Source organism: Lathyrus oleraceus, chromosome 6 (genome assembly GCF_024323335.1).
Source record: "Lathyrus oleraceus cultivar Zhongwan6 chromosome 6, CAAS_Psat_ZW6_1.0, whole genome shotgun sequence".
NCBI lineage: Eukaryota > Viridiplantae > Streptophyta > Magnoliopsida > Fabales > Fabaceae > Lathyrus > Lathyrus oleraceus.
The window spans coordinates 14,579,520-14,590,166 of NC_066584.1; the positions used below are offsets into that span (position 1 = coordinate 14,579,520).

The window sequence follows — 10,647 nt, forward strand, 5'->3', positions numbered from 1 at the left end:
TCTTTTTCTCCTAGAGGGAAAGGAACATCGAGTTGTACCTCGTGATTATTGTTGGATCATATGCGCATGACAGAGGAAAGATGGGGTGCCATCAGATCACAACCTCTCGGGGGAATCGTCTCGCCCCCTCACCTGGACAAACTTTTCCTTCCAATACTAATAATGATTGGAGTAAGAGGTGAAAGGCCTCTTGTTGGTTGACTACTCGGGACACCCAACTACCTTTTAATGGTTTAGTGATGAAAAAGGAGAAAAGATCGCCCCCCGGGTCGGAGTAATGTCCAGATCCTCGCAAACCATCTTGAAGGCTCTGATATAGCCTCATATATTGGGAAACAGTTGGGATGGTGCGACATTAAGAACTCCTAAGATCTCTGTGGAAAAAAGGGAAACAGGAAATATAACTCCCATATCTTTGATGAAAGATAAGTAAAAGTAGAGGTACGGTGAAGGAGGTTTAAAGGATATAAATGCGGTCACACTCTCGGACAACGAGCATATCTCCAAGATGACTTAATCCTCAACCTCTAAAGAAAAAACACTCACTCTAGATCGAAAAAGATGGGATTTATTCTTCATAGAAGTAACTAGACACAAAGTCACCAGCGTATTTGGACACAACGGAGGAGGAAGACATTTTGTTCCCGAGAAAATATTAGAACAAAAAGAAATCATCACCACCATCATAATCGTCATAAATGGACAACTAACTTAAAACCCTACATCTAGTGTAAAAAATCCATCTCGAACATACCTTAAAAAAACACTACATAAAGTACAGAAAAAGAAGGAGTTCATACTTGAAAAGGTTACAAGCGAAGAGATGACAAGAGAAAGTAACTAAAACAAACTTGCAGAAAGAGGGCAAAACGGAACAAAATACAAAGAGAGAAGTTTTTTATAGTGGAAAACATAGAAGACTCTTTGAATCCCCTTAGGATTAAAAAAACTCAACACTTTTCTGACACGTGCCAATAACGTTTAAGGTCTTGAAATATATGTCAGCATTGATTACATTAAATAAGAGTAAGCACAAACACATGGTGATTGATTGACATCTTTGGCTAACACTTCTTAGTTAAATATGAGACATCTAACAGTTGACTCATCCTTCGAGAGTCATGATAAATAGACGCATTTATTTGAGGGACTCGTCCCTAGCTGAGGGACTCACTTTTAAAATATAAATACCTTCAGTTTAGGGGCTCGCCCCTAACCGAGGGAATCATCTTTTTTATATATAGATGCCTTCGGATGAGGGACTCACCCCTAGTTGAGGGACTAGCTATGCGAGTATGTTCGCTCTCGACTAAGTGGCTCATTGATATGGCGAGGGGCGCACTTTGAATGGAAAAGAAGTTTAAAAACACTTTGTCCTTAGAAAAGCCCTCGTGCTTGAGGGACTATGTAATGTTATATTTATGGAAGTCCTAAACTAGGATGCCCTCGCTCGAGAATCGTATCGCCCAGACAACGACTCGGAGACCCGCCCAAAGGTATCCATGACGTGTGAGTCAATAAAGAGGGAGTCTCCACTAACTCCCGAAAGATAAGTGGTCAATAACTTTCCCTAATAAGAAGGGAACGGTTGATGTCACCAAGGGGACTCAAACCATGGGTCAAAAGGGTATTTATAAATACTCCTTCCCTTAAGGTGAGGAGAAAGATCATTCTTTACACTCCAAAAGAGCATGGTGCTTACTAAGACCACAACACCACGACTGACCATAACCATACGATTGCTCCCAAGCATCATCAGTCATCTGTAGAGCCTCTCACCTCAAGCAAAACTTCTAAACTACCTCAAAACACCACAATACAGAGCTTCTTGCCATTGTAGGCAAATCCTAACCACCATATCGTGTTATAAACATACTAAGGCTTCTGAGTCTCCTTGTCCTTACAGGAAGAACATACATATACTTTTTAATTTGTACAATTTTTTTTGATTACATGTTTTTAATAAATGTCTATGAAATAACTTTTGTTTATACTTTATTTTATTGCATGAATATTTCTTTTTTAAAAGTTTGTATTTTAAATGTTATTTAAAATGCATTGATGTTTCCTTTTTTTTTATCTTGACTATATTATTTATTTATTATTTATATTATTTATTTTACATGTATGCATATTGTTTTATATTACCTATCTCACATAAGAAATCATATATGCATATTGTTTTATATTATCTATTTCTCGTAAGAAACCATGTACGCACATCGTTTTATATTACCTATTTCTCATAAGAAACCATGTGCGCACACCGTTTTATATTACCTACTTCTCGTAAGAAACCATGTACGCACATCGTTTTATATTATCTATCTCACCTAAGAAACCATGTACGCATATCATTTTATATTATATATCTCACATAAAAAACCACGTGCGCATATTGTTTTATATTAGAATAATAATTTTAAAATAAATAATGATCATATCATTAATAAAATCAAATATTAAAACATTTTAACCAATATTTTCAAATAATTTAAAAAGTATCATTAATTAGAAACATCAACAAATCGCTATTTTATGAAGATACATCATTAGTGAAAGCCCTTCATTAACCAATCACTCCTCATACCATATCATAAACTTTGTGTACTTTTCATTCTTTCCATATTCAAGTTGCAAAAAAATTCCTATAGAAATATTATCTTCTCTAAAAGAAAACCATCATTAAAATATATTAAAATAATTTATTATAAAAAAGAAATAGCCTTACATATATAAATATTAACCAAACAAATTGCTACTACATGTGATGTGAGCACAAGAGTTTTTTTCCACAAATCCACTAACCAACAAAAAAAAATGAAAAAAACTACTAAAAGCAAGTTTTTCACTGAGAAGAAGAAAAATAAGATGAAAGCTTGGGTACCAGTAACAGAGGTGAAAACAATGGAGAGTGAAAAAGAAAAACAGCTTGAAAATGAAGAAGAAAAACGACGCAGTTTGGAGGAGCAACAACAAGAGGAGGAGAAGAAGAAGATTCTTTCTTCTCTTCCTCCAAACTATGTCACTCTCGCTCAACTTCGTGAAAATTGGATGAAGAAGCAACAAAATGAAATCAATCAACAGAAACAACAAGTGGACTCGGCGATTAACCGCCATGCAATCGGTGTTGATTCTGAAGACGGACGGAAATCGGTTGCCGGAGATGAAATCGGCGGCGGAAATGAAGATCTGAAGGGTAACGTGGAGGAATCAAAGGAGTTGAAGAAATCGAAGACGATGAAGAAGAAGAAGTACAGGAGTGGATGGAAAAAGAGAGAGGCGATGAAGGCTAAGGTGGAGGAGAAGGGAGCAATTGAAGAAGGCGGTGCTGCAGAGGAGAAAACGCTAATGCAAATCGAATCGAAAGACGTGAAGAACTCGAACTCGAACGCGAAAAAAGTGGATGAAGTTGAACGAGAATTTAGGGTTTTATCTGTTAACTCTGGGAATCGGAAGGTCAAAAAAATGAATGAGGGTGGTTTTCGTGAATCTCAATCTAAGAGGAATAATCGCAATGGGGATTTTAAGGATCAGCGAAGTTCTAAAGCGGAGATGATTTGGGTGAGAAAGGGAAATTAAGACCTAGCTTGGTGTTGTTATTAATTTTAATTAATTATAAAAAAAATTATGTAATAGGGTAGTTGCACAAATGATTGATGGATTGTTATTATGTCTGGTATAGAAGCTCTTTGAGTAATCAATATTTTGAGATTGTAATTGCTCTGAAGGATCAATGAAGAACTTTTGATGTGAATCGGTCATTACTGTGTTTTTAAGGCTGCAAATTCTCATAGTACAACAAGTTTTTTCTGTTTTTGTCTTTTTTTATCTTTTGTAGAAAGGGCGCAGGGCGAGTCCTGCTCCCCTACGCCTCCGCCACCAACATTAATGATCCCATCCTCTTCCGCTACCAATACTGACCCCATTCTTAAGCATAACAACAAAAAAAATCTATTTGAATTTATTCTTATCATTTCATTTATTTTATTGTATATTTATCTTTATTAAAATATTGTATTAATGTCAATTTAATATTTAAAATTTTATTATTTAAAATATAAATTATATAATGAATTTATATTAAGTGTTATTTATTTAATAATTGTTTATATTATAAATAAAATAAAATACAAATATTTATAAATATATTTTATTTTTATGACCCGTTTAATGCATAAAATGGAAGATAAAAAGTTGGATAAAAATAGAATAGTGATAAGAATAAGATAGATGATTATTTTTTTATTAGACTTCTTGTTTGGAATTTTTTACTCAAATACTCCGTATTTAAAATAAAAATCAAAATAATCAGTTTTCAAATAATTTTCTAAACTATCACAGTTTAAAAAAAAAAACTTGCATAATTTTCTTAATAAACCTTGACTTTTTGTCAAGTGAATTTCAAAATATTTTTCCTAATAAATTCTAATCCATTTTAAGCATATTCAAATCAAATTTCAAAAGACTAGAAAATGCATAACTCATTTAAATCATTTTGTATCCTTGGTGCACTTTTCCTTTTAAAAAATTTCTCAAAGTTTAAACATGAGTCATATCCATAGTTGAGATATAATTCTCATATCCTCATAGTATTGATGACAATTCTTTTCCATATGTGAGAGCTAGTGGCATACTTGTTGATCCTTATCCAAGTTGGAACCCTTCTCATGATGATGCAAAGATCTCATACTTGTGGGTGACTAATTGAGTATTCTCCTTAACAAATTGTCTTTCCATTAAAAATGAATCAAAACAAACATCTTTGTTATTTTTACTACAAACTACGAGGTTTTGATTCTCCATTGCACTTTGTTGGTACGTAGGCATAAGACTTCAAAGAGTTTTGACAAACACAAAAGTTAAAAAAAAACATTTATTTTTTCGTCTCTCCAATCTTTTGCAAACAACACCATTTTCAAACTAAAACGTACATATTTTCAAAGAAGTTCTCATGGAGTACCATGGATGTTTAGAGTGTTAATATTTTCCCTTTGCATAACCAACCCGTAGACTCTTATCTCTTTTTATTAGTTTTGTTTTAAAACTTCTTCGGATTTTGTTCGTACTTTTTCCATTTTCCTTTAGAAACAATAAAAGTGTTGGAAATCCCCCACAATCTATGGAGAATTTCAATCAATCTTGATGAACAAGATTGTTATCACCCACACAACAACAATAAAAAAAAAGAACAATGGAGAAAGAAAGAAAGTAAAAAACGATGAAGGAGAAGAAAAATTAAATTCTGCAGAGTCTCTCTCTGCCCACAAACTGTGAAAAACTTCTTATTCACTTTGCAATTGCAAAATACTGTGAATTAAAATGTTATGAATACTCTATTCATTTCATTACAAGAATAAGGGTTACTCTCTCTATTTATAGATTTAGGTTAAATTGGACCTCAAGGCAAAACTGTATACATGTATTTTTGACGCCATGAAATTAATAAGCAGAATAGTATTTTCGACAAATGGAGATGCTTGCAAAAAGAAAAACTGGAAATATATACTTGAAGAGCATTTTCAACAGTTTAGTTGATAAGTGTTTTCGACACTTCGACAGATTGGTGGTTCGATATTTCGACAGAAGAAGATGTCTGCAGATGAAAAGACGTCTTCGATAGTATGGATGATGTTATGATATTTCGACAATTCGACAAGTCCGGGGAGACGCGTCGTTTCGACGTAAAGCGGAAATTCAAATTCAAAAAGTTATAACGTTTGGCAGAAGACGCGTGGAAGCACCTGGCGAAAGGAAGTCATACAGAGAGTCAATTGTCATAGTTTTAGGATTTATTTGTTAGTGACAGTTATTTTTGTTTGTATATAAATAGGATAGTTGTTATCAGAATGGGGGTGTGAAAACTTGTACGAAATTCCTGCAAAATACTCAAAGTACCCGTGTGAGAGAAAAGAGTCTTATCTGGAAAATGTATGTGTGAACAAACACCATTTCTTTAAAGTTTTATCTTATAAGTTTCAAAGTTCTTTACCAATTTTCCTTTACATTTACCAGTCGTTTATCCTTTGCATTTACTTTATGCAATTTATTCTTCGCCATTTATTTTTCACCATTTATCTTAGTCTTGTTAAGTTTACTTTTACTTAAGCACTTTTAGTCAATATCCTTCGTACATGAAAGACTTAGTAAACCGAATAAAGGATACAAAGGTTGTTCTAAAGAAAGTTATTTAAATTTGCACATGTCCTAGGATTTGTATGGTTGATCCTGCAAGTAACCCAATTCAATAAGTTTTGGAAAACCAGAGGTTGTTCGCCAAAATCAACAGCGAACAAATTGGCACACACAGTGGGACAGGTGCAAAATCTAAAACTTAAATAATCTTTAGTCAAGGTTTCTTCTTCGTTGTATGAGACTAAGAAGCGGTAAATTAGCCGTATCTGGCGTAGAAAGACCTAAAAGAACGAGAGTAAGGAAAATGGCGAGTCAGCCAAATAATCCAAATAATCTTAATCCAAATGAAGCCATCCCAATATCCAACCCTATCCATTCGATAGGAGGAAATGTGGGATCAGTCCCTGTGTCAGAGGTTGTGCCTTCGTTAACAGGGTCAATACCAGCGGTTTCAATATCGCAAAATGCGCCTAGTCCGTCCATTAGGGCGCAACAAATGCCTGTTGGGACACCTCCTCCTATAAGGAATGCTTCTAGGCCTTTTGTGACAAATTTCACCATGCCTCTGTCTGGTAGGGAACAATCATTTGGAATGCCAACTTCGGTAATGACAAATTTACACAATTCGCCGGTATTATATTCTGATTCTATGGCCAATATATCTTCACCATTACAAGGGTCAGGATATGGCAGAAACATGAGTAGACTAAACCAATAACCACTTTACATGCCGGCAATAACAAATAATTCTGCGCAAGTAATTAGACAACAAATGGAAGAGAGTAATCATGATATGGTCCAAATGTTGACACAACAAATGGGGGCGGTGTTTAATCCTCTAATACAAAACACCACCCAAACAAACCAATTGTTGGCATCGCAAATGACGCGCATTGCTGACTTTTTTGGGGTCCCTCAAACTCGACACAGAGAACAAGTGGTTCAGGACCCAGTGGTGGCGGTCCAAGAAGAGCCTACAATAAATCAAATACCTTTAGATAATCCCCAGGCAAACGTCAGAAACCAAGAGGAAGTAGTCGAACAGCCTCGTGTTGAAATTCCTGTTCCACAAGAGCCTAGAAGGATAGTAGTCCAGAGAGGCCAAGACGCTGATGTTGTGTTGCAACAGCGAATCCGGTATAATAACTTGTCTGCCGAAAACAACTTAGCAGCCATGGTCGAAATGATAATGGCACAAAATGGGGTAAACATAGGATTACAAAGGCCCAGTTATGCTTCCCCACTGTCGGAATATATTCTGCAAGAAGAATTGCCCCCAAGATGGAAAGTTCCTAAGTTCACCAAATTCTCAGGGGATACTAGTGAATCCACCATAGAACACGTAGCACGTTATCTGATTGGAGCAGGAGAGATAACCCGTAATGAAAAATTGAAAATAAAATACTTTCCTAGTTCCTTGACGAAAAACGCGTTTACGTGGTTTACATCCTTGCCTGCAAACTCAGTGTATACGTGGACCCAATTAGAGAGGTTATTCCATGAACAATTTTACATGGGACAAACCAAAATAAGTTTGAAGGAATTAGCCAGTGTTAAGAGAAAATACTCAGAACCAATAGATGATTATTTAAATAGGTTCAGGTTGCTAAAGGCTAGGTGTTTCACTCGGGTGCCAGAACATGAGTTAGTCGAAATGGCCGCAGGGGGTCTAGATTATTCTATAAGAAAGAAACTAGACACTCAGTATTTAAGGGATATGGCGCAATTAGCAGATAGGGTGAGACAAGTCGAAAGGTTAAGGGATGAAAAGTTTAGAGCAAATAAAAAAAAAGGGTGGCCTATGTAGGGGTATGCCAAGATGATGAATACGACGAAAACGAACCAAGTAACTTCGACGAACAAGAGATTGACTTAGCAGAACTGAAGCAAGGCCCACCATATTCGTGAAAAGTACTAACTCCGTCGAACGGAAATCCAGTCGAAACTAATGATAAGTTTCCTAAAAGAACTTATACGTTCGACATCACTAAATGTGACGAGATTTTTGACTTATTGGTTAAAGATGGTCAATTAATAAAACCACCAGGAGCTAAAGAACCGCCTGTGGAACAACAGAAAAAGAGAGGTTTTTGTAAATACCATAACTTTCTGGGCCATAAAACGTCTCGGTGTTTCCTTTTCAGGGATCTCGTTCAAAATGCTATCCGTGACGGAAGGCTGAGGTTTGGTGATAAGCCAAAACAACAGATGAGGATTGATTCGAATCCCATGCAGACAGTCGAAGCCCATTATGCTGAACCATCCATTGTGAATATGGTGGAGGTCGAAGTTGCTTCTGACGACAGTTTTGAAATGGTGGAAGCTGCTGGAGGTTTCGACACTAATATCAACATGGTTGAGATTGCTGATGATCTTACAAACCAGAACAAAGTTGAAGTTATTGAAGGCTTTGACGACCAGAAAAAGATGGAAACTACTGAAGGTTTCGACAAAAAGGACAATGACAATATTGTTGAAGATGTTGTAGATCGACAAGGAGCAAATTGGGATTGCTTGGGACAGCCAAGTGGGAAGTACGATTATCTCGCGAAATACACTGCGCCTGCAAGTTCTCGTATCGACATCAACGCAATCCAGCCAACCGGGTGGGGGGATTTACCTTTGAACGACAATGAAAAAACAACTGAGACAACTGACAATCTCCCTATCATCAAAAAGAAGGTTACTGAAGACCTCACTATTGAAAACGAGGCTACTGAAGGCCTTGATCCTGACCAAATGAGGATAGGTGATGTCGCAAACTGCGTCAACATTATGGGACCTTTCAATAAAGAGGTCACAAGAATCAAAGCAGAAGTTGTGGATGGTCCTATGAAGCCTGTGACCGGTGGAATCCTACGTAGGGTAATGAAGGACCCCAAAAGAAATTCGAACAAATGTTGCTGCAAACATGGTCCCAGGAACATATCTTGGTGTTGCTGCGCAGAAAAGGAGTTTGACCAGACACAAAGAAATGGTGAAGTCGAAGAAGAAAGACTTATTCAAAAAATGAACAAATTAAGCATTGCTGACGGACGGAATGTTGGGATGAATATGGTGGAAGTGTCTCAGAGAAACCAGGAAAAAGTGGATGAAGATCGCCGTCGAGAGGAGTACCAAAGGCTGGCATATCCTAAAGAAGAGGAAAATCTAGTGGAATTCATCAAAAGGTGCCAAAAGATGAAGACTGAAGTGATGTTATGCCCACGTTGCAGTGCAATCTTCGACAGGAAGGCAACAATCGATCTGGAAGCAGTGGATAAAGCCAGGAAAAAAGGAAATTGGGGGACAACAGGATATGACCCAAGAGAAAGTGATCATCACAAATGGAGGCGTGGAGAAAGACACCATAGCACTTACAAACCATCCAACAAAGCAACGGATGACAAATGGGTTCAACCCATTAGAGATGCTCAAGGACAGAAAAAATGGAGAAATTTTGAAGTTCAGAGAGGCACTTCGATGGAATATAAGAAGGAGGTGGAGAAACACAAGCCGAGACCATATCCTTCAGAAAACTACAAAGGAAAAAACCCTATGTCAAGATCCCAATGGAGAAGATTTCAGAGGCAGAAGAGGGCAGAAAAAGAAGCTGCAGAAAAAAGCGTGATTGGAAAAGATGCTGACAGCAAAGATAAAGCAGAATCCAGTGACAATGCTCAGATAATAAACAGAGAGGAGCCCTTCCACCAGATCAATCCTGGCAGCGTGGTCGAACCAGTGGTGTCCAAAGAGAAGGTGCAAGAAGACGACGAAATAACTGACAACTTCGAATCTGACTCAGAAGCATCCTTTAATATGATCTGTAATGTGGTTTCTGTCCTCCCTAAAGATTATGATAGAATCATGGAGGTCGAAGACGAGGAAGATGAGATGGAAGAAGAAACAATGGTACATAGGCCCGTTTGCTACTACGTCATGAACAATGGTTGCGTCGAAGAACAGAATTCTTTCTTCGAAAGGCCAGATGATTCCATGAAGGCACATTTAAAGCCTTTGTTCATAAAAGGAAAGGTTGAGAATGTTGGTGTAAACAAGATACTGGTAGATGGCGGAGCAGCAGTAAATTTGATGCCTCATTTCATGCTAAAGAAGATTGGGAAGGATGAGTCGGACGCAAAACCTCACAACATGGTTGTCGCATCCGCGAAAAACAACCGGCGGGAAAAACAAACAAACAGAGCCGCCACCGTGCGTTATTTATCCCAAAAGAGGGAAAGGAAACGCTCGAAGTAAACTTGGAAAGGAAATGGTCTGACGACCGGAGATTGCAAGGATCGGGAGTCGGTTACGCAAGGGGAAGGTATTAGCACCCCCTCACGTCCGTCGTACCCGACGGGATCCACGCTCAGAAGAATAGAATAAGGTTGCTAAACACTGCTCAAAAGAATGCACACACACTGGAATAAGACACAGATGGAAGAAGAGGGGGAACAGGCTCGCTAGGATATCGCATTCTATGCCTACGTATCTCATCTGGAATGAGAATCAGAGCTACCGTAGTTCGGCTAA

The 10,647-nt window shown here is 37.4% G+C and overlaps 1 protein-coding gene across 1 annotated transcript; it reads left to right on the forward strand.

Annotated features, from left to right (window-relative positions):
- The first annotated feature begins 2,762 nt into the window (after positions 1 to 2,762).
- On the forward strand, positions 2,763 to 3,764 carry LOC127098263 (uncharacterized). Its single transcript, XM_051036799.1, has one exon. It carries the CDS (start codon positions 2,821 to 2,823, stop codon positions 3,580 to 3,582), a length of 762 nt encoding a protein of 253 aa, XP_050892756.1. The 5' UTR covers positions 2,763 to 2,820; the 3' UTR covers positions 3,583 to 3,764.
- Positions 3,765 to 10,647: the final 6,883 nt, after the last annotated feature.

Excerpts from the sequence above, each read along its gene's own strand:
- LOC127098263 (XM_051036799.1), top strand. The coding sequence starts at position 2,821 with ATGAAAAAAACTACTAAAAGCAAGTTTTTCACTGAGAAGAAGAAAAAT.